Here is a 25,198-nt window from a genome sequence, read left to right on the forward strand (position 1 = left end):
TACACAAAACATTTTTTATTAAAAAAAAAAAAAAAAAAAAAGCTAAGTTCTTCTTTTTCCTCCTCTTCCTCTTTCTATCTTCTACTACATTTTCTTGACTCTCATTTTGTACACTGAAAATAATAGTACTATTTTACTAATTGGCTAAAAAAAGAACAAATATTGTCATTACTACTGACAGGGAAATCGTTAAATTAAGTTAGAGCCCAAAATATAGCATCATATTCAATGCGTTATCTGACATCATGAGAACCTAAACTTTAATACAATTATTTGTTATACAGTATACTAGGCCTAATTCGAAATTATTATTTTAAGACTTTAAACATAATAGGCTACATACAGTACTGATTAATAGTAGCTGAGATTTGATGCACATTTTAGAATTAATAATCATTTTTTTTATATCTTCCTGAATATTTACTGTCTGCCAAATGAAGTATGAATTATATGCATCTTTAGAAATACAATTTCTACAACATTAATCTTGTTTTTATATAGATAGATGTTCGATAAATTCTATCTTTCATAAAAAAAAAAAACGAAATTCAGCGCGTCTATTTTCATTCTAATCAATGGCATTTGTAAACGTGCACTGACGTCATCGTCTAATTCCAGGACTTTCGACGGTAAAGCTGGCCTGCCTGCCTCGGTCCCAAACCAACCAATAAATACTTAACAAAATGTTGTTTTTTTTTTTAATATAGGCCTATGGTGCATTTTGTACATGCACTTCAACTTTTACAACAAAAGCATAGGCCTAGTACCTGTAGTACGTCCTACTGTACTTAGGCCTAGGCCTACACTAGTTTGTCGTCGGGTATAATTCTGTCTCTAAATGAACAAGGAGCGAACCTAGCTAGTCAACATCTAGGCTAGGCTAATTGATTTTGAAATCAATAACCCACCTTAAAGGACCATCTGTTGTTTTATTCTTTGCAACAGCAGACGAAAAGAAGTCAGTTATTCTAGGATGTTTCATGATTCTTTATCACTAAAAATTAACAAATACTCGTTTTGATGCACTCCGTTCTGTAGTGTGTGTCTGCTGTTGAAAACAAACTTCCTAACCTAATTTTGTGACTGGCTATGATGACTGAGATGGACCATGTTGATTTATTAATATTTTGTTTGGGATGGAAAAAAGGAGAGTCCATTTCCCCAAAATGCTCCATCAGCACATAGTTTAGTGTGCGCTAAGAACAGTATGGTTATGGAATTTACTAACCACACAATCCACAATCAGGTGATTAAGTCGCAAAACTTTATCTACATTTGGTGGATTAAGTCGCAAAACTTTAGCTTCGTTTAGTGGCACCATTTACTCTAGGTAGACGGCAACCGGTTTCGTTAACGGTTGGTACATTTCTTACAAACATTCAGCCAAAGACCAGTGAAAGTTGAGACGGCAGCCGGATTTTTATCGATGTTTGCCATTCTTATGTGTGCCATCGTAAAGTCATGGTTTGCTGGAGTTGCGTTCAATTTAAATCTCTGAACTTCTGAAGCTGAGATATTATATGAATATAGGCTTGTATCACAGGCTACAATTTAAAAACGGGTGACCAAATAATGAATTAGGTGCTAAATTTTGATTTAATGCTAGGTAATTTAAAAACAGACATTCCTTCCGAGTAGGACTCATTCAAAAATTTAAGGGGGTTCGCTAGAAAAGGGGGATTCGCCCGAACCATAAACCCCCCCCCCCTGGCTACGGGCCTGTTTCTATGGTTGCTAGACTAGACAAGGACCACACCGAAACTAAAATGGATCATCATACTTAAAATTGAGTGGGGTGGTATATAATAATCTAAGTGAGTGGTGATGAAATTATGTGAAGAAAATGTCAAAAGACAAGGTCAAATCACAAAAAAAAAATAAAACCGATTTTTTACCCTCCAGCATAAAAGAAAAGAAATCTCCACACATGGCCTGCATAATATTTAGGATTCAGGCTCAGGCCGAAGGTATGAACTTTGTGAAATATGTTTATTAATTTCTTTGTTATTTTTTTAGGATTTGGGAACCCCTAGTCTCTCTGCCAACCCACCTGCTAGGATTCGTGTTTTGATTGAAGATGTTAACGATGTTCCACCAGAATTCAAACATTTGCCATACAGTGTTGAAATACCTGAAAATCAACCTGAGGTTGGTAACAGAATTTTGATTCTTTACTACTTTAATTCAATAAACAGTAATTCACTGTTTCATCACTGCATCATTATTACATCATCAATATTGCATATCATCACATCATAATCATCATCCATCATCATCACTATTATCGCGATCATCACATTCATCACCAATATTTTTCAATTTTGTTGGTTAGCTAGATATAACCCTTTGTTCTTGGTTTGATGGTTGAAGTTCGGTGTAAGTTTGTGGTATAAATATTTCTCTCTTTGTTGTCGTTAATACCTCAAGGCTGTTCTACCAGGAGATGCTATTTATACAGTATAAAGAATTATTAATATCATCTCTATTTCATTGATTGATTGACTGCCCGATTGATTGATTGATTGATTGATTGATTGATTGATTGATTGATTGGTGTATGGAGGTCAAAGGTAGAAGTTGTAAAGACAGACTGTGGAAAACAAGGGAGGAAGTTGTCCATAGCCACTTTAAGCCATGTTTCCCACTTGGCAAATTTATTTGTGTGAATTGAAAGTGTCAGTTCATATGCATGCCCATTCAAATTAATATTGGAGTTTTTCGCTTCACCAAAATCAGTAGTTGGAACTGCTTCTACTATTTGCGAAGCGAAAAAATGCGCAGCCAATCACAGATCAGAAAGTAAGCTGATGCTTTTGATTCACACGAATAAATTCAGCTAGAGGAAAATATGCTTCAGGGTGAAAGGTCAAAGTTGAGAATTGGCTCATGACAAAGGAGCTTGGAGATCTGCCATCAAATGAAGAAAGTCCAACCCATGATTAAAACAGACATGAAAACATATATGATGATGATGATGATTGGTCCACTGGTTGATTAATTAATTGATTGCTTGCATACCTGATTGGTTGAATACTGAATGGTTGACTAGTTGAGCTAATCAGTTCATCAACCAACTGACTTATCAACAATTACTATATCAACCACTGATTGACTGCTTACTGATGATTGATTGATCACTTGTTTGTATAAATCTATCAATCTATCTGCCAATAAATCATTTTACTTTAGCAAATAACAATTTTTCATTTCTGAATTTGATTTGATAGGAAACATCTGTGATTACCATAGATGCAATTGATGGGGATAAGGGTGTCCAAGATAAAAATTCAATATTATATACATTAATAAATGGTAAGTCTAATGTTAGATGTTTTTGTTATATAACAATTGATTTGTAATGTAGCCATAAATAAATATGTTCCCATCAAAAATCTCATGATAAGGATAATAAATGGATCTTGAATCTGTATTGTATGGTGGCCGACAACTGTCACACACAATATAAATAGAATCACACAATTAAATCAGTCTGCAACAAATTCAAAAGTTTCCTGCGCATAATTAAAGAACTCCACAACAAATTCCTTGCACAGTTAAAGAAGTTTGCAACATATTCAGAAGTTCCCCACACACAATTAATGAACTCTGCAAAGTTAAAAAAAAAAATGAAGAAATAAATGGTCACCCAAAACGCCTCAGAAGTTATTTTCGTGCGTCTAGAAAACAAAAAATTTGCTGGGGCATGTCCCCAAACACCTAGGGTAGTGTTGTCTCGATCAGCCCACTTCAGCCTTCCTCTTTTGGATATCTCTGGATCTGCCCTAGAATAGATAACATAAATACATACACCAAAGCGTCTACTGATTAGTTTCAAGTACAAAAGAATAATATATACCCCAAGAAATGAAATACATGCCATTGTGCTAGAATTCAATATTTCAACTCTTTATTGTGTCATCATCAGAAATAACAATTGTTGTTTCTGATGAATAAATGCGTGTCTTTCTTTCATAAATACATACATAAACCAGGCTATACAGTAAAGAAAACTGTTATAGCAATAAATGAACATAGAGAAATACATACATAAAAAATAAATTTGTATACAAATTTCTCAATTTGTTTTTAGATATTTCAGGCCATTTTGGTATAAATAATACCAGTGGAGATATTTATATCACAAGACCAATTGATAAAGAGAATATGACAGGAAACTCTTACACACTTGATGTACAGGTTCGTGAGCACTTTTTACATTTTATGTTAAGATCTCATGCCATGTTGTTTACACCAAAGTTGTTTAGAATCTATGAATGGGTTATTCATAACCCATATAAACATTCAGAACACAGATATTTAAAGAAGTTTCTTGTCTTTAAAAGCTGTTTTTTTTTTCACTTTTTAGCGATCAGTCTCATCTAAAGTTGTTGAATAGAAGCTTTCCTTATATTTTAAACAAGTTGGTGTCCACAGAATCATAACGATAACATGTCCTCACCATATATATCAACTAATAGTATGGGAAGGGCTGAATTTGTTTAAGCTACCCTCTTTCTGCCAACCTGTCCAAAGATCCCTAGGTTTCTGGAAATAGCTTCACTGCCACTATTTGTAGTGGTTTTAATAAACAATTTGGTTATGCACCCAAGGTATTATAGTCCAATTATGATTTTTGTGGTAAAAAAATCTGCAAAACAGTGCAAATTTTTTTTCTAAAGTAATACTTTAAATGTTTTTATTGATTTCTTAAAGATTTTGTTTTGAAACAATTGAATACATCCAATGTTTACCTAAATTACCTTTTATGCATTTTTTCTCAACTGTTTCATGCTTTCTTTGTTCCTGTGCTGTGTGGTTGTGAGTTTGTTCTTGCTTTTTTATACTTAAATTTTTAATGTAAAGCTGGTTCAACATTTTACAAGCAATTTGCTTTTCATTGTATCTCCTCCATCCGTTTATCAGGTTTTCATTATTTTTTATAATTTGTTTATTTTGTATTTTATAGTTGGAAATAAATAAATCGTATCATATTTTATTAGACGAAGTATATAGATTTTGGACTTGGATTTTGATTTATTCGGTGTGAACACTATGGATATCCCACAAAAGTTTAGTAGAAGACTTATTTCCAGTGGGTCCTTCTGGTGGTGGTTGGGCAGTACACCGGGAGACAATCCCTCACTCTTTTCCGAAGAGTGTACTGCATTCTTTAATGTGCACGTGCGCCATAAATGCACTCGGGATCAACGGCTTAAACATCTCATCCGAAAGACGGTGCGCAATTTTAACTTGTATTCCAGCCCACGAGTTGAAACACAAGGAGAGGCAGCGATGGGAATTGAACTGGGGACCTAGAGATCTCTACGGTTTAGCGCACACACAGCGGCTACCACCAGATTTAGTCGACTGAACTAAGCTGCTCTTTCTAAAAAAAAAAGTTTTGTTTTTTGACAGGCTACCGAAGAAATAACAGGTCAGACAAACACAGCAGAAGTTCTGGTAACAATTTTAGATGAGAATGATAACCTCCCGGTATTTAACCCTACAAATGTAACGTATAACCTGGATGAGAACACACCCCGGGCGCTTATCTATCTAGATATGACAGTGAGTGATGCAGATGATGTAAGTACACACATGTTTATATTTCAGCCATCAATTAAAGATTTGTGTAAATTATAAAAAATGCCTGTAACAAAGATAATATTAATTTCAGTTAGTATGTATTTTGCTTACATGAAAAATACAATAACTACTATACTACAGCCAATGTCACCCATTAAAAAATATTATTCCAGTAATTACTTGAAATGCATAGCATAATCAAGGTGCTTACCAATGACAGAAATGTTCAGAGTGAGAACCAGGGACCGCAAGCCCCCCCCCCCCAATTAGGGGCTCCCCAAGGAAGCTTCTGCATTATTGCTTTTTAAGAGCGTATTTTATCAATTTTTATTGTCTGTACCATCAAGTGATGTTACAAAAATTAGGCCATTCAAATACTCATGAATAAAATATCAAAATTAACAGATATTAATCCTGAATATTTGTATACGATGCATTTATTTGGTATAAACACCAAGGATAACCCACAAAAGTCTGAAAAAGAATTACTTCCAGTGGGGTCCCTCTGGTGGTGATTGGGCAGTATAGCGGGAGACAATCCCCTACTCTTTTCCGAAGAGTGTACTGCGTTCTTTAACATGCACATGGACACTGAACCAACTTGCATGGGGCTGAAAATCAAGGAGAGCAGCGTTGGGAATTTAACCCGGGACCAAGAGATCTCCATGGTTCAGCGCAAACACAGTGGATACAACCAGTTTAGCGACGGAGCTAAGCTGCTCTTCGTGTATAGCCGCTTTCTGCTATAAATCAGAACAAAAACAATGGCTTTTAAAGATACTGCTTGTTACAAAAAAGGTAGCATGTATTTTTTAATGGAAAACGGTATGGTTTGGACCCTTGCATAAGTGTATAAGCTGGCACTGTGCAAATGTGGAACGCCTCATACCGAAAATTTGAACCTCTGACAATAATCTATATCATGTTTATTATGTGGTTTAAAAAATGAAAACTTGGTTATGTTCCAAAAGAAGCACTCGTTTTTTGATCTCTTATTATAATAATTAATTAATATTTAGTTTTTAATGATCTTTTTTTGCCATTGAAGACTGGAAACAACAAGTTTAGTTTTACACTTGAAGGGGGAAATGGCACATTTAAACTGAATAAACCTGGAATGGAATATACATCTGAAACAACTGTTGTGTTAGTGGCAGTTGAACTTTTGGATTTTGAGGCAGGAGCTACTAGTATATCAGTAAAGGTGGGTGCCATTGCTAGTCGTAGGGAATATAGTGCATATAATTTATATGGTGAGGTTGATAAAGATAATGGTAAAATGGGTGTTGAACTGAAAATAATAAGATCGTTGATAATGAGATTGCCACAAAACGACCTTGTCGAAACTGCATTTCGATGATGATGAATATAAATAGGATAATAAAGGTGATAAAGGTAATGATAATAAATAATGATGATAATAAATATAACAACAGTGATGATTTTCAACTCATCTTTCAGGTCATTGCCACTGAGGCTCAAAACAAATCTAGGCAGAGCTTTGGAGATGTTGTAATACAAATTATTGATCTGAATGACAATTATCCAGAGTTTGCAAATGAAACCTACCAAGCATATATTCCTGAAGATGCTGTAGCTGGTGCACATGTAATCACCATTGTGGTATGTTACACCAATGCAGTTACCAGAATCATTTGACAATGTATTAATATAGAACTGACCATTTAGGCTAAGTGAAAAAAAGTAGTAGTTTCTCGTCGTCATATTTTGAAGAATAGAAGAATGAGGGCACTCTTTTTTTTTAATCCGAGATGGAAAATCCAAGATGGTCGATAGGAAACAGCTACTACTTTATCATTTTTAAACATTTTGGTGAGGTAGAGAAAATGAATGTGCGAGGTGATGAGAAACTATTATTTTTTTTATTTGGCCTTACATGTGGCTATTTTTTATTATAGATTATATTGAAACACGTGGGCATGAAGGTGCGATCCGACATTAAGTTTATTGCTGCTTGCAAAAGTAAAATAAAAAAAGCCCCTATACTTGCAGCCCCATGCATTTTTGGCTTGAAAACCCCCTGTTCATGACTCCTGCTAATTCTAAAAATAATCCTGGTAATACAATTATAATACAAGGTAGTTTAAAACAACTTTATTAAAATGTTGTAAAATTGAATAAATGTTAAAGGTGTTTATTAAAAAATTGATTATGGCACTCTGACCAATGTTTATGCCCACCCCTATATTAAAAGGTACTCATCATTGTCATCATAATGTTTATTATTATTATAACAGAATCATAGCAATGGTTAAAGCCAGTCTTGCATTATCAAATTTGTGCAATGCATTTTGTTTAGACAAATTCTTACAACATGGGCTAAAAATTATGATTAAGACAAGTTGCATAAACACGTTGACTGCCAGACATTTTTAGGTTCCTTCCCGTGTGCCAAAACAAGTTTACATGTACAAACATACTTTTTGAAATCAAAATGGTGTCTAGTATATTGGTGGGAAGATATTAGGGGAAGAGAAACTCATCGCCAGCACTAGGGCAGCATTTTTATTGCCTCTGACGAGAGTTTTCTTGTCCGCTTTTTGCATGAGTTGGTATAAGTTCAGAGGGCGCCCCACTCGTGCAATCGAGTGTACTGCCGGTAGCATAACTCAACAAACATAGATACGTTATTTGTATGTTATTGTCTAGGTGTATCTTCCCGAACTACCAGCTGTTCTACAATGTATAAGAAGTAATAAATGCTAGAATGTTACCCGATTTTGACAAATACAGTCATCACAAGCGCCCTCAGCAAAACCCAGTGGAATGAGTATACTCGTCTCTGGCTGCGAACATGTTAAATATAGCTGAAAAGACACATTTTTTCATTTGTTTTTTATATAGGCCACAGATAAGGATGCGTTGACAAAATATATCACCTATGGAATTATTGGGACCGGATTGGATAATACATGGTAGGTGGCAAAAAAGTATACAAAGTCTGTATGCGGTGGAACAAGGGAAGAACAACACTGTGTTGATCTGGGCCTTCGTAATTACATGAAGTTGAAATTGAACTTTAATTTGATTTGAATAATTATATTATTTAATTTATTTAATGATCGTATTAAATTGTTCAATTTATTTAACCTGATTTATGTCACATTTTTTATTAGGACATTTTTATTCTTATTCTATTGATATTGGTATTTATTATTTATTATATTATAAAAGAATTTCTCATTCCATAATAAAGTTCATGAATTTTCCTATAGTAATACATATTACACATTCTTTTACATATGCCAGTTTTAGAAAGCCAAAATGGGGGATGGGACATCTGCAAGGCCAAAAACTATGGCTGGCTTAACAGACAGTGCAATGAAGATAAACTTTGTATTATTTTTAGTTATTATTTTTATAATATTACAGTGTTATTGTTGAGAATTTTCATTATTTACACATTTATTGAAATATCTAAATTTTACACTATTTTATTTTTCCAAGCTCTAAAAAGTATATTAGGTCATTTTTGCTGCATGACATTAACCTTAACTTTAACATTTGTACCCAACATGCAACACAGTAGATCCGTTTGCTTTTGTAAACAAATTGGAATACGCATGCGCAAACCTGTAACTAACGTTCATCAAGCATGTAAAATTCATACTCCGCAACGCAAGATGAATAAATTATGACGTCATCCATTAAGGTTAAGGTTAAAATCCTGCGGCGAAAACTACCTATTATTACTAAAAAATCTTTATCACAGTTTTAACGTTTTTGAACATACGGGAATGGTTACTGTGTCTGGCGAATGTGAATTTGATATTGAAGAAGGAAAGTCAAGCTACTTTTTCACCTACCAGGCCAAAGATGATGGCGGTCTTGCATCTACAGTTTTACTCGAAATCAGCCTAACAGATGTGAATGACAATCATCCTGTTCATGTTAGCACTACTCCGGAATCGCCAACTATACCCGAGTCGCAAAATGGACAATTTAAAAAAACACATGTTGCCATTATTCAAGTAAGATATATTTTTTTATGGTTATCTAATACATGTCTCCCTCTAATTAAAGACCTCTCCAATTACAGACTACCTCCAAATATAGACCATTTTTCTGTGGTCCCAAATTATTATGTCATTTTTCTTTATTATTCTAATTAGAGACCAAAGCTGCTAAATACCATGGAAATCTGGTCCTAAAAGTAGTCTTTAATTGGAAAGAAACCTGTATATTATCTAATACTTATAATAATTTAATACCATTCTATTATACACTGTAATTTCCTGATAGGAAAGTGGGAATGGGGGTGCTAGATGGGTGAATGAATGAATAAATTTAATGACCTGTGAGGGTTAGGGTTAGGGTTACATGCTATCAAAATTTAAACAATAAAGTGTAGAACATTCAATCCTTTAAAAAGTAGGCCCATGCCTGGCAGAGGCCATTGTTTTAACATTGGTGTAGCTGAGGCAGGTATGGTATCTAGTCCACTTCCACTACCTTTAAATCTCGTATCTGCCCCTGCATGGGGTTGGAAAAAAGGTAGATGCTTTCAGGTTGCCAGCTATTTCTGGGCATTTAAAGATGTTATATTTTTCAAAATTTGTTCACATCAGGCTTCACCATGGTGGGGCAAAGTATGTATGACTTTACTATCGCAACTAAAAACTTTCTTTCTGTCTTTCCTATTGAGGTGGGAACCTGTCTCTTATACACATCTAGATGTGTATAAGAGACAGGTTACCAGATTCTATTTTCGGACATCTAGAGATGTGCAATATTTTCAAAATTTGCTCACTCCAGTCCCTACAATTGTGGGGTTGAGGTGGGTGTGAACTTCAGTACCCACTAACTTTAAATCTTGTGTCTGCCAATGTACAGGATGGAGGAGGGCCGGTGTGTCACCAAGGACCCTGGTCCAGCCTATTAGTCATTAACTAGACAAATGAAAGATAGTACAAAAACGATATAACAAAAGAAAATAAACACATTTCAACAAAAAGAAATCTCCTTGTTTTGTTAGTTCACAGATGCTGACAATGATGAAAACACAAATGGACGTGTAGAGTACAGCATGAACGGAAGCAGTATTTTTAGAATCAATGAAACAACTGGGAGAATATATCAAACCGAAGATGCTGATTTTGAAACTAAAAAAAGTTACGAATTTCTTGTCATTGCTGAAGACAAAGGAACACCATCATTGTCAAGTAATATCAGCATAACAATTGAAGTTGAAGTAAGTGTTAAGCCCTGGCCAGACTATCAAATTTTATTTTATAAAAAAACTATATGACAGTGTTCTACAAGTCAACTTTCAATGATTGTACACCGTTTTTTGATTGCTTTGCATTTTATTTCACTTGGAGCATACATGCAAACCCACTCTTCAATATATATATATATATATTATTGATCCCTTCATTTTACCACATAGGATGTAAATGATAATGCACCAATCTTTATAAATTCAACTTACGAAGGTGAAGTAAATGAGACAGCTGGCAATGGAGGTAAGACTAAAGACTTTTCTTACCTTGTTTATAATAGCAAAATTTTTAAAGATCATCCATCCTAGGAGAGTGGGTGAAAAAATTGAAATTATATTTGAATGTTAAATCCAAACTGGAATTTAATAGACGCTGACTACAGCCAGGTCAGGCCCCAGAATATAGTGTTCATTGGGAGACTTTTTATGGCTTATGAAATTGTGCTTTTAGAAAAAATAAAATATTTTTTTACTTTTCATCCAACGACCTCGTTGTAGTGTAGGACAACAGAGGGATCCAGGCATCTCACATCAAGGGGGTTTGAGGTGGAAATGCACCAGCAGGTGCTGATTTTGGAGTAAAAATAAGCATGTTTCAAATGTCTATTGCTATTCGTTTATGCATTATTTTTGTTTTTTCTTAGAATTCATATTAACTGTAATTGCGACTGATGCCGATAGTTTGCAGAACCAACAAATTGACTATGCATGGTTATCAAGTGGGGATGGAATCAGCAAGTTTTCAGTTGATCAAATTAATGGAAATGTTATAAAAAATGGCGAGTTGGATTGGGATAAAGGGCCAACTGAGTACAATCTTACTGTGATTGCAAAAGATCGTGGGGAACCACCTTTAAATGGTACTTGTATAGTTCGTATAAAAGTCTTAGACACAAATGATGAGGCACCCGTATTGAAGGAAGAGGTTGTTGACATAAGGGAAGGTTTGTGTATTTAAATGTTTTTTGTTTTTTTTCTATTTTAATTTATTAGGCCTGAATGAACCGAAATTTGAAAAAAGGGTTTCAGCTTATTTTATTTTAAATTTTTTTTCAATTTTGTTTTAAAAAACAGTTAAAGATGTTTAAAATTTGCAATTTTTAAGCTTTAAAGCTAGTTTCCTGAGAGAAACATTTTGTCTATTTCTGTGGTCTGTGTCTTTGTTACCAATTCCTAATTAGATTCTGAATCGAAGTTGTCTGCATCATAGAACACTGACTCACCTTTCTAGCTTCATCCAGAGCTTCTCTTGTGTGACTTTTTCATTTAGCTCTGGAGATAGTGATCCCTGATCTGCATTAGCTGGTTTGTTGGATGATCAATCATCAACATCCCTATTACATGAAGTAAAATTTGCTTAATTTTTCTGGTATTTTCCAACAAAGTGATTAAACATCAAGTGTGCATGTTGATTAGCACTCCAGACATGTTTACATTTCATATATTTATTCTAATGGACATTACAGTAGATACAAGACTACATAAATTACTATCATCAACACTTCACTTCTGTGTATACCAAGACTACATGGGTAAAGTGCATTTTTTATTTAACACTGGGGCTGCACTTCCAAAAAATCTTAATGCACTGCCTTTGTGCACTGCCTTTATGCACTACCTTTATGCACTGCCTTTTTGCCACTTTATGATCAGTTTCAATGTTATTTTTGACAGATGATTGGTGTCAGGCCATAAAGAACAAGGTGTTTTTTTTAGCCAAAGAGGGTTGAGTTGACGGGCTGCACAAATAGGATTTTTAATTCAATTTTTGTGGGCCGCAAAAACAAATCAAATCACGCAATGCGCACTTTGCTTATAGTGTATACATTCTTATCATTTAATCTGGGATAGGAGTGCAATCCTTGCTGATGTGTCCATTTGTGCAATTATTTTTAAATATTTTATTGGTTGTCCTTCATGGAAGATGTGGACCATAAACTATTTTTTAGGGTATTGAGACAAGGGTGAATCAAGGTGTTCTTCTTTGTTATTACTACATCGTAGCTCTTTCTAACCAATTGATTGCTGTTAAACCATCACCATAGCGCTGGGAAGCATTTCGTTAGAAGACATACAGTAGGGGGATAGTCTTCGAAAATTTGCATTAAGAAAATCTGACCAAAATCTTTTAATTTGAAGATGTGGATTTTAATAAATATAGAGTACTTACTCATTTGGAGAGCTGTGGCTGTCAAAACGTTTAGGCTGCCAATTTTCGGTATATATTTCAGTCGCTCCAAGTTTCTTTCCTATAGGCTTCCTTCATTCTGTTCCTATGATTAATATTGATAATATACTAAAATTAATATACGGTAAGCCTACCTAGTCTAGCCTGTGCCTAAAACTTTCGTAAACATCATGTGCATTGTAAACTCAGTTTAAGACAACTCAATCTTCCTATATTCAAAGCCGAAGTTATTTCTGGTCTTGTGCCAATCTCGAACACTTTAAATAGGCTTTCTTCGTTAAGGCTTTTACAAATATATGTCTGTTCAATTTTGTGGAGTAGGAAATCAAGTTGACCCTCCTCAGTACCGCCTGATTTTAAATTGATGGGAAATCAATTGATATATGTTGTTTTGAGTTTTGTGAATTAGTACCATATTTACTTGTACAAAAAATACAACATCCTTCTCATAATGTTATGTCAATGCTATACAATATTAAAATACAATTTATCATCTTATATTTATTGAAAATTATTATATGAGACCACTCCAGTTGCACTGCTATAATGTAATTTAACAATTATTTACTCTAGCACTTAATGCCAGTGTAATGGGCTATCATAGTGCAATTTTAATATCGTATCTTTTAGTAGTATCTATTTTATCTTACAGATGCAAATGTTTCTGAAATTGTTACGGTAATAAAAGCGAACGACTCCGACACAAACTCCAAACTTGAGTATGGCATTTTGTTAGTTGAAGCATTCAATGATCTTGGTGCACAAGTTAAAGACTATCATAATGACCATTTCAAACTGGAAAATTCAACTGGTGAACTTATGCTCACACATGCTCTCGACCAAGAGGTCGTTCAAGAATACCAGCTAACTGTTCAAGTGGAAGACCTCAACAGCATTACAGGCCCACAAAAGGATTCAGGTAAATTATGTTAATAATAGATTTATTGTTATAGAATATCATGTTCTCAATGAATACCTTGCATAGAAGTATAAAATGATTACTAGCTAAGGATATATACAAGTTCCCTTGACGCAATCTTACTGAAACATTGCCCGCTGTGTTGTCCTGAGCACATCCAGGAATGGTGTAGCCATTTTACAGTTCACTTGCGCAGAATTTTTTCTGTGAAATGTAATATGTTAAGGTTCATTTCAGTTCATTCCATTTGACAGGCATGTAAAATACAGAGCGATAATCACCAAACAACCCTGGCTAAGCCAATATTTTTCCTATGATACACATGTGTCAACCACTCGACTAACTTTTCTGGGGTAATTTTACCCGACAAACTATACAGTACATGTGAAATGCTATTTTCTGCAGTATACTCATCTACTAGGAGCCTATTTGTAGTTATGTATAGCTGGGTTTGGAAAACATTATAGTGTTTCTAAGCAGTATTCTAAGTATTCTATAGAGGATCATAAGGGGGGGAAAATATACAAATGATATATAAGTACAAAATTTGAGAGGTATAGTGCATGTTTTGAGCTATTTGATTAGAGTGGTGATCATCAATAAAAAAAAAATAGTCTAAAAAATATAAATAATAAGATGCATTCGCACAGTGAAAATTGAAATATTACATTTTGACTTTTAAAATGGTAAGCACTGGACTAAAACCCATGCTTAATACATTGGATTTATTAATTTTAGCTTGAACGTCTTCTTTTCAATTATAGCCTAACCTAGACTTGGTTGTTTCACATGCAAAGTATTATTTATATATATGTTGATGTAAGAATAAGAAGCCGACATTGTTGGAATTCAAACAGAAACTCTCCTTTGAAAAAGCAGTTGAAAAGCATATAGCCCTAGGAAAAATGTGTCTTTCTAAATGGTGTGATAAATGGAACTTTATTAATTTGTGATTTTGTATTAAAATGACACCCTTGTAGTAAATGTGTATGTCAAATAGACGGTTGAGGTGTTACGCTCATTTATGTAAATTTGGCACCAAAACTCGCCAAATGTAAATTAAAGTAATAGTCAAAGTAATAATCCAAGCACGCTTGTAATTAATGCTTTGAAGATATGCAAGGTAAATTATTATTATTATTATTATTTTATTTATTGATTTATTTATTTTATTTTATTATTTTTTTATATATATAGTTCTACTTAAAAGAGGCCTTCTATTATTATATTTCATTTTCTCTATATAGTATGTTACTTATGTTTTATATAAAGTATAACTTATGTGAGTTTTCTTTATAAATTAATGTGATTAAGTAAATAAAAGGCTCGGCAAAGAAAAAAAAAACATACAACTGTACTATAATAAGATATTGTTCCTAAAGATTTCATTCATTTTTTTTTGTAGCTACAATTAAAATAAATGTGCTAGATGTGCCCGATGAGCAACCTAAATTTCGGGAGGTAAGCTTTTTTTTTTCTCTTAAATACTTTTGCCTTGTTAATTACTTATGCTTCTCTTCAAAAGTTACAAAACAAGAAAAAGCACCAAAAATATCAAAATAATAATTAATTTTGCACACTGCACCCCAAAAGAATTTAATGTGTGTTTGCATCAGGAAAATGTCATAGGAGTGATGTTTTGCCCATACGCCTTTGATCATTCTTAGAATTGGTGCCTTATAAATGTTTGAGTATTATTATTATTATTATTATTATTACCTGACGTGTTATTGTACTGAATACTCAGTACGTTCCCAAATACTTGCGAAAAGAATTTGCATGTAATTGCACAATCTCCAGATAACAAGCCATAACCATTGGAGGCTCGCGTTCGACACAGGTAGGGATTGGATTCAATACTAGTCACTAAGCAAGCTTGGTGGTCTAGGGCAGTGGTCCCCAACCTAGGGTCCGCAAAAAATAATTGGGATCCACCAAGTCAAAGTGGTCTGCGGGGGATCCGCAAAAAATGTGGGAGTCCGCAAAAATCTTGGGGGTTTGCTCTATGTAAGGATGTTTAGTATAGGAGAGCCACTTGGTAGTGGCAGTCCTCAGGTAGTGTACATCTTGTTTCCATGTCTTCTCAGCTTGTATTGATTTTTACCTGGAATACATTTTTTTAAATCAGGGGTCATAAATTTGACAAAATTTAAAAATTAAATTATAGTATAGTATAGTATAGTATAGTATAGTCACTTTATTTATTCTCCAAAACTTATTCAATAATTCATACTGTTCTACCATAAGATCATGATTAAAAACACCATAAATACCAGAACAGCAGGTTAATAAAAACATCAAAATAGCAAATTCATTATATAAACACTTCCTAAAAAAGATTAAAGTATACCTCAAAGAAAAATATTGAGGATAACACAATATTACATTCATAATTATGAGTCTGACAGTGTCATTTCCGGCCATCTACAAGTGCCATAAACATAAAAATATCCTACTTCAGTCCCAACCAGGGTGGGGCAGAGGTAGTGTAAATCCCCTGTCTGTAAAATTTATTGCCAAGAATTCCAAGATCCAAGATGTCATTTGGTGAATCATCTTCTGTTCATAATCTTATTGGCGGAATATCAACAATAGGTCGCTCTAAATTTTACAGGTTAAAATAAAAACATGCACCCCGAAGGAGTTCTCCAGCAACGGTGGCGCTAGTAGACAGCGCCCTCTCCAAATAGGATTTGTCTATAGTTTTCTTATTATTCTTCCTTGTAAACAGAAAGATGATCCACCGGTCATTGAAAGGGTTGCCATAGTAGAAGATGTTGAAGGGGAGAGGCACAACGACAGCTGTATTACAAATGTCTCCTTGGCCTCAGATAAAGACGAGAATGACCCAATCTTTTATTTTATTGTGGGTAAGCATTATCATATTAATCTGTTATTTTTTTTTTTTTGTTGTTGGTTGCTGCTGTTGATTTTGCTGTTGTTGTTAGGTATGTTGTTGTTGTTATTTTTACTATTTATTTTATTTTGTATGATGAGCAGATGGTAGTCCCTATGTGTCCTGAATCATAAAATCACTTTGAGAACTTCCTAGGTTCAATTCCACTACTGATCTCAAAATCCATTCTCCTAAACTAGTCAGTACAGATCCTATTGGATGCCTTAATATGGTCATGATGACATCCCTACATGACCATATATGGGTACATCATGACTATATATGGGCACATCATGACCATACAGTATATAGGCATATCATGACCATATATAGGCACATCATAACCATATATAGGCACATCATGTCCATATATAGGCATATCATGACTATATATGGGCATACAACAGTTTTGTCAAAGAAAATTTGATAATGTGGACAGAGCTGAAAATCCCAGGATTTAGTTTGATGCCAGCTCTCCTGGTGGCTCAGCTCTATGGTTGAAAATGCAAGTTTAATATACAGCGCACTTCTTTGGGTGCAGGGAGGGGGAGGTGGGGATGTTGAAGCTGTATAAAAATATATAAGGCTCAGGCACACATTAAAGATTGCAGTACTCTCTTCAAAAAATAGCAAGGAGTTTGTTTCTTGGTGTGCTGCCCAATCACCACTAGAAGCACCACACTGAAAAAAAGTCTTTAGATTTTCTTGGGCCATCATTGGCATTTCACCAAAGAAAACTAATTTTTATAATATCACCAAGTATTTACAGTGATTTACCATTTTAAATAATGTATTTTTATTTATTCTTATTCTTATTTATTATGTTTGTGTTATAGTTATCGTTATATTACTATTTATGTTATGCTGTTATTTTTATAATTTATGTTATTATTTTTGTTGGTACAATAATATTATTTACTGTTTAGTATATTATGATGAATCCCTTAATATTCTTTGTTCCACAGACGGAAATGAAGAATGCGTGTTTCACCTGGAAAATAGCACAGGCTGTGTGACTGTAGTGAAAAGTGTTAACCGAGAAACTGCAGCTAACTACACCCTCATCGTCAAGGCATCAAATAACATGTATTATAAAAATGGACAAAAATGCCCGGCAGAGGAGTCCAGTGGTGCAAGAATATTAGAAGCAACAGACCCAGTTTTTGACCCCGAAACAGATCCCACCCTAATTCAGGTTGCGATACAAATTGTGGACGTGAATGACAACCCACCGGTCTTTTCTCCAGATGTTTATACAGCAGGTACATAAATTTAAAAAATATATCATTATTATAAACATTATAATTTTGACATCTTCACTTGCAACAAATTGACAAAGACAAAATAATGTCTGCTATCTGCTATTAGTGCTATTTTTTCCCTCTGCTCTGCCTGTGTGTTTACGTCACTTCCTATTAATTAAAAATTTTATTTGACACGGAAGGCTGTGTTGCCATTGTTAAATTACAAAATGAAACTTAAAAAGCAAAATGAAAGAACATAATCAAAGTGATGAAGCAAAAAAAAAAAGCCGTTAAAGAAAAGAATGAATGAAATGTAAGCTAAAAGAACAAGCAATTAATTTACAAACGTTTTTTGAATGTGTTGCATTTGTTGCATTTCTCACTCCCCCAGTCTGTTCCATAAAACAGCTCTACTATAAAAAGAGATTTTTCTATATGTACAGTATTTAGTATTGGGATGATCACCTTCTAAGATATCATTTGATCTGGTGATGTAGTTTTGATTTTTAGGTGAATAGCACAATGTAAACCAGGTTATGAAAAATGTTATACATGGTACTTCATTGTTATATAATCTTTTTTCAAGATTATCCAATTTTAAGATCTGCAGGGCTTGTGTAATTGACTTGTATTTCTTCATATGGACAATTATTTTAGCCTCCTTATTTTATAAAATCTGCAATTTGATTAGATCTGCACCACACCACATTACAAAAAAGCTAGAGTTAATAAATTTTAGAGTTTGTCTTTTAAAAGGGTTGAGATTTGTCATTTGTTAGATTGTTCGGTAGCCGACTAGCACGGCTACACCTTTTGTTCACCAGTATATCTTAATAATACAAATTTCTAGCGAGTCTTCATAGGTCAGTTCTAACAAGCAATCTTGGGTTGAAGTCCTTAAATGAAGTAATTTTGAACACAAACACAATAATATGATGCCCCACAAAACATTCATAAAAACAAATTTTGAAAGATTACCTGTGACTTTTCATCTTTGTTTTTCACTTATGCAGGTGCGTCCTCAACGTACAACTACGGAACATCAATTATTCAGTTGGTGGCAAAAGATGAAGATGTTGGAGTCAATGCAGAGATGGAATACGAAATAGTAGAAGAAGCTTACTACATTGGTTAGATTCTATTGAATGTGTTTTATTAATTAATTAATTACTGTGCATATTTAGCCACAGTGGAGGCAGCTTGGTGCAGTGGAAATGGTTTTATCCTTTGCTTGTGTCTTCGAGCAAGACACTTTGTCTACATTGCTTCAGTCTCCCCAGCTGTATCAATGGGTATCAGACATAGGCGTAGATGCCGAGGGGGATGGAGGGGATATATCCCCCCAATATTTGACAAGGGGGGAGGGGGATAATCCGTTGTGTCATCCCCCCCCCCAATATTTTGACTATGTATGTGATAAATGGAGCTTGTCAAGACTGTCACAGAAATAATTTGCAATGTCTTATGCGGTAACAAAGATGAAAATTAGCATAATGTATTATTGTTGATAACAAAATTATTTTATCTGGTACCAATCTAAGCTCTTCTTTCCTTAGAAGTTAGATGTGTTTGCAAAGCAAGCCACATTTTCACACTGAAGGGTGTGTACGACATAAGCTTATGTCAATTCCAAGAATGTTTAAGGTTATATCGGTTGATGAGGAATTTATTGATTAGGCCTATAATAGCAAATTGCATCAATTTAATTTGCAAAAACAAGGTTTCCAGATTCAGAAGGGCCACATCTCCTTTCCGCACAAGTACACGCATTGGCGCTAACACCAGGCGCGTAACGGGGGTCTTGGTTAAGGAGGGAAAAGGTATTTATTCTTCTGGTTAGTAATGTATCATACCCATCCCACCCCCTCCTCAAATAGAAAACAATACGACATAGGGCTTATCTTATTTATAATATAGGCCACACACGTGTGTTGATCAAAACTCCCTAAAATGTGCAAATTTTAGAGGAAATTTGCCTATCTTAACAAGAAATGCACATGAAGCATGCAAAATTTGAGATTTTTAGGCATTATTTGGGGATGAAAAAGGCATTTATAAAGAGGTGGGAAAGATTTTCCAAAGATAGATATTTTCGCCTTGCCCCCCTGGGGTTACACTATCGGGCACTTTCAACCGTCATACCTCCTATATGCATTTCAAGTTCTCTGGGGTCTGTAATCGTCATACTCGGAACAGTATGTACATTTTCACTGTTCATAGAACATCGAGTCACAATCTTTCTGTAATTTAGGTATCAAATATTGGAATGCTCTTCCCAATGATATAAAAATTATTGAAAGCAAGATACTGTTTAAATCAAAGCTAAAAATCCTTCTTGTTGCTGATATCCCTGTATAACTATCCTGATTGCGTTTTTCTTAATATGCTCATATTTATCTTTTCATATAAGTTTATAATTTTTATAATCGTATTTTATAAATATCGTACCTCTTTGATATATTTGGGCCTCTATATATATACTAATTCTGATGTTCTGCTTTGGAACCAATTGGAAATAAATCAGCTTTAGTTGATTTTTATGGGTTGTCCATGCATCCATTCTCCGTTTCTACTGGCAATTTTTATCTGATTTTTGTCATTGTTTTGTAAATTATTGTATTTGAATGGATTCTAAATAAATGATAAAAATCCCAAACTAAAACAAATAATCATTACATGTTCTGTAATAAATAATAACTTAGGTTAAGAATGCAACTTAAAGCTGTATTGATTAAAATGTGGTAATTGATTAAAATATTGGATTTATATAGGTCTTTATACCAGACTCCCAAAACACTGTGGACTAGCTCCTACAGTAACCATTAGCTCAACCCGCCCTCGATAAACTAACGTTACGTTATCTCACTATATTAATTGGATTAACACATTATCAAGGATAAGTGAGTGTTTAACACTGGTGTCCTTGGATTCAATTATAGGTAAACGGAATAGTTGCCTTTTTTATGAGGTTTTAATTGTTCTTTACCGCTGAAAGTGCGGTATTCTAACGTTAGTTTATGGAGGGCTGGTGGGCCTAATGCTTTCTCCTTCCTTAATAAGAGTATCTTCATGTCTGAGCTACCTGGTAAAACGGTACCAGCTACCCCCGTCTGTCCATAACAGGAGCTGTATGGACCACTGCACGGTGAAAACCCACTTCTCGTGTCCGAAATATGTTGTGGGTTCTTTTAAGTGCACACAAGCCAAATTGTGTACACTGAACCTACGGTTTATAGTCCTTATCGGAGAAGACTTGCTCCACCTCCAGAACCAGCGCTGATATTATGCTGTAGGTTGCGTCGCCCCTGTACTGACCACTCGGCCATCCAATTCGCCACGAAACAAAAGATAAATTCCATGTATAAGTATTTTTCAAAAAATAAAGTATTTTTATTTGTTACAGATGATGTTCGTCAAGAGACAATCAAAAAATATTTTGCTGTAGATAAAAAAACTGGCTGGATCACCCTTTCAAGTATTTTTAATTCGGAGGATGAAGGATATTTTGAGCTTGATGTTATAGTTGTTGGCACAGGAAATCTAATTGATAAAGCCAGTGTTTCGGTAAGTGTATGAACTGCAGATGCATGCATAAATTTGTATGTAACTTCTTAGCTTGCTTTTACAGTACGATATACATTTCCCCCTTTGAAAATGATTCCTATGTATAATGTGTGTAATGTTGAGTTATGTATAGCACTAGAACAGGGAGTACATTCTCCCACATGTCCTGATTGGTAAGAAACTATCTTACTTGTCCTGATCGCTAGAAACATTCTTTAGCCTGCCTGTGCTGGTAGCACATAACTGTCTGAAATGGTGGTACGTTTCCTCACATGCCCTGATATATAACACGTTTCCTGATTTGTAGCATGTTCCTCCACTTTGCCCTGATTTGCAGTGCTTTCCCTCATCTGCTCTGATTTGCAGAAAATTCTTTCTTCTGTCCTGATTTGTAGCACATTCCCTCACCTGTCCTGATACGTACCACATTTCCTCACCTGCCCTGATTTGTAGCATGTTGCCTCTTTCGGCTCTGACTTGTCATCTCCTCTCCTGATTTGTAGCACATTCCCTCATCTGCCCTAATTTGTTTCACATTCTCTTACCTTCCCTAATATGTAGTGCATTCCCTCAACTGCCCTGATTTGTAGCACATTCTCTAACCTTGCCTGATTTGTAGCACATTCTCTAACCTTGCCTGATTTGTAGCACATTCTCTAACCTTGCCTGATTTGTAGCACATTCTCTAACTTTTGCCTGATTTGTAGCATGTGCATTCTCCTACCTTGCCCAATTTGTAGCACAACTCTAACCTTGTTTGATTTGTAGCACATTCTCTAACCTGTTGGCTGTTTGGCTCCTTCACAGATTTATCTTATGAACCCAAGTATTCATCAAGTGAAAGTAGTTTTTGTCAAAGCATCAGATGTAGTATACAACGAGCGAGAAGAATTCACCAAGTAAGAATATTATTTCAAGTTAGTTATTTTGAATAATATGACCAGGTAATTAAGAATAATATTTACCAGGTAAGAATAATATTCACCAAGTGTGAATAATATTCATCAGATAAAAAATATTTTAAATCAATCGAGACGTCATCACTGTAACTCCCAATGTTATTTGCTTATTCTCCAGCGTCCAATAATTTTTGTATTATTGGACACTCGACTTGATTTTTTTTAAGGTTTGTGTGAAAAAAAAATTCCCCGTTTTTTCGTCCCCACCGCGAATACATCGCGCACCGCGATAAAATTGAATTGTAATTGAAAATTACTTTCGTAAAACAAGCTTAATTAGAACCCGAAGAAAGTTACTTCAAATTCAGTATTAAATATGAACAATTAAGGAATTCATTGAATCAATGGACCCTCATAAACACAACAAACTGAACGTTTATTAGAAATATTCTAGACCTATTTTAAAGACTCGAGGAACAAACGTAGATGTAGGCCTACAGCCAGGCAGGCTGCCCGGGCCTCCTCCTACTATTACTAGGCATAGGCCGTAGCCTGGCCTAGTTATGAAATCATCGCACGATTTTACCTGTGTGCATGCACCGATCAAAAGGGATGTCAGTGACTGTATTCCTTCTCGAAGGCTGAAATGTTTATTTCTTTGACGAAAGTTTATCAATATAGCATTACAAACAAGTTCTTTCTAACACAATAGTTATTCATCGTATCCGTACTGTACTGCTGATGTTAGATGAATTAGATGAGCAGGAGCTAAAATTAGCATACGCACAGCTAAATGTAAATACGCACACGTATACTGATCATATCACTATAGCAACCGATGGCTGCTACAACAGTTGGTTATAAAAAACTAAAATTAAAAGATGGCGATTGACTTATAAAGCAATTAGTAGAGCATGCACCGTACACTATAGGAAAATTATTATACTTAGGTTAGATTTAATGCATTCAAAAATTTCATTCGGGCCTTGCAGGCCCTCAGGAAATTTTTTCAAGCATTAAATCTAACCTTCATACAATAATTTTCCTATAGTGTACTATGCAGAGCTCTACTAATTGCTTAATATTCACCAGGTGAGAATAATATTCAGCAGGTAAAAATGATATTTTCCAGGTAAGAATAATATTTACCAGGTGAAAATATTATTCAACAGCTTAAGAATAATATTCATTAGGTAAGAATAATATTCACCAGTTAAGAATAATATTCACCAGGTGAGAATAACATTCATCAGATGAAAATAATATTTACCAGGTGAGGATAATATTCAGCAGGTAAAAATAATATTTACCAGGTAAGAATAATATTCACCAGGTGAAAATATTATTCACCAGCTTAAGAATAATATTCATTAGGTAAGAATAATATTCACCAGGTAAGAATAATATTCACCAGGTAAGAATATTATTCACCAGGTAAGAATAATATTCAGCAAGTGAAAATAATATTCACCAGATAAGAATAATATCCATCAGGTGAGAATAATATTCACCAGGTAAGAATAATATTCACCAGGTGAGAATAATATTCACCAGGTAAGAATAATATTCACCAGGTGAGAATAATATTCACCAGGTAAGAATAATATTCACCAGGTAAAAAAAAAATATTTACCAGCTAAGATAATTTTCACCAGGTGAGAATAATATTTACCAGGTAAAAAAAAATATTTACCAGGTAAGATAATATTCACCAGGTGACAATAATATTCACCAGGTAAAAAAATATTTACCAGGTAAGATAATATTCACCAGGTGAGAATAATATTCACCAGGGAAGAATAATATTCACCAAGTGAGTGTAATATTCACCAGATGAGAACAATATTCACCAGGTGATAATAAAAATTTACCAGGTAAGAATAATATTCACCTTGTGAGAAAAATAATACCTACAGTATATAGCATAATGGAACTTATACCTCTTTACATGTTTTAAGATGTTTTTTTTTTCAATTTACAAATACTATTTCTACTAATTTTAAAGGCGTTCTTGTCAAAAGAAAGTGAAATAGATTGGTGGGCAATTACACAATAGAAATTGGCAATAAATAATGTAAATAGGCAATAATTACATGGCAACTGTCATTAATTAAGTGTGCAGGCCTTTCGGGCCAAGGCAATTTACATTGATTGTAAACTAATGGTGTTACAATTGACTTATGGTAACTTATATAAATACAAAAAGTAAGCAAATTAAATATTAGTTTTATTAGTTTTTTTCAAGTTTTTTTTAAACTTCAGATACTGTTTATGTTTTTTAGGCTTTTGCTTGAGGGTACAAATTATGTAATCAACATTGATGAAACTAAGGTGCATTTGGATGAATATGATGTGCCAGACACAACCAGGTACTTTATAGCTTCTCATCGAATAAAAGCATATTAACATATATATAATATATTTTTTTTATTTCTAACATTTTTAAGTAATTATTTGAAAAATCTCACAAAATATAGACACACAAAGAAATGTAGAAATAAAATACTATATTGGTTTTCATTTAGTTCATTTTTTATTTTAACTTGCTTTGCAGTCAGTTTTTAAGATCTCAGCTGAGTAACAAATTTCTTCTTTATTAAGCAGCTTAGCTCAGTCAGCTAATCTGGTGGTAGCCATTGTGTGTGCGCTGAACCATGGAG

At 34.2% G+C, this 25,198-nt stretch overlaps 1 protein-coding gene across 3 annotated transcripts in view; it reads left to right on the plus strand.

Annotated features, from left to right (window-relative positions):
• The window catches only part of LOC117105926 (protocadherin Fat 4-like), a 46,726-nt gene that overhangs the window by 12,765 nt on the left and 8,763 nt on the right, over window positions 1-25,198 (plus strand). For all 3 annotated transcript variants that reach the window (XM_033247231.1, XM_033247233.1, XM_033247232.1), the window contains 19 exons: window positions 2,017-2,148; window positions 3,228-3,312; window positions 4,091-4,197; window positions 5,416-5,586; window positions 6,635-6,790; window positions 7,048-7,209; window positions 8,452-8,522; window positions 9,320-9,578; window positions 10,583-10,798; window positions 10,997-11,072; window positions 11,473-11,772; window positions 13,669-13,935; window positions 15,341-15,396; window positions 16,667-16,805; window positions 17,797-18,093; window positions 19,089-19,205; window positions 21,479-21,639; window positions 22,447-22,538; window positions 24,821-24,907. In XM_033247231.1, the coding sequence (XP_033103122.1) occupies window positions 2,017-2,148; window positions 3,228-3,312; window positions 4,091-4,197; window positions 5,416-5,586; window positions 6,635-6,790; window positions 7,048-7,209; window positions 8,452-8,522; window positions 9,320-9,578; window positions 10,583-10,798; window positions 10,997-11,072; window positions 11,473-11,772; window positions 13,669-13,935; window positions 15,341-15,396; window positions 16,667-16,805; window positions 17,797-18,093; window positions 19,089-19,205; window positions 21,479-21,639; window positions 22,447-22,538; window positions 24,821-24,907 (2,951 nt within the window). The remainder of the gene's footprint in view (window positions 1-2,016; window positions 2,149-3,227; window positions 3,313-4,090; window positions 4,198-5,415; window positions 5,587-6,634; window positions 6,791-7,047; window positions 7,210-8,451; window positions 8,523-9,319; window positions 9,579-10,582; window positions 10,799-10,996; window positions 11,073-11,472; window positions 11,773-13,668; window positions 13,936-15,340; window positions 15,397-16,666; window positions 16,806-17,796; window positions 18,094-19,088; window positions 19,206-21,478; window positions 21,640-22,446; window positions 22,539-24,820; window positions 24,908-25,198) is intronic.

Source organism: Anneissia japonica, unplaced genomic scaffold (assembly GCF_011630105.1).
Source record: "Anneissia japonica isolate Jap-2015-1 unplaced genomic scaffold, ASM1163010v1 scaffold288153_len396733_cov185, whole genome shotgun sequence".
Lineage (NCBI taxonomy): Eukaryota > Metazoa > Echinodermata > Crinoidea > Comatulida > Comatulidae > Anneissia > Anneissia japonica.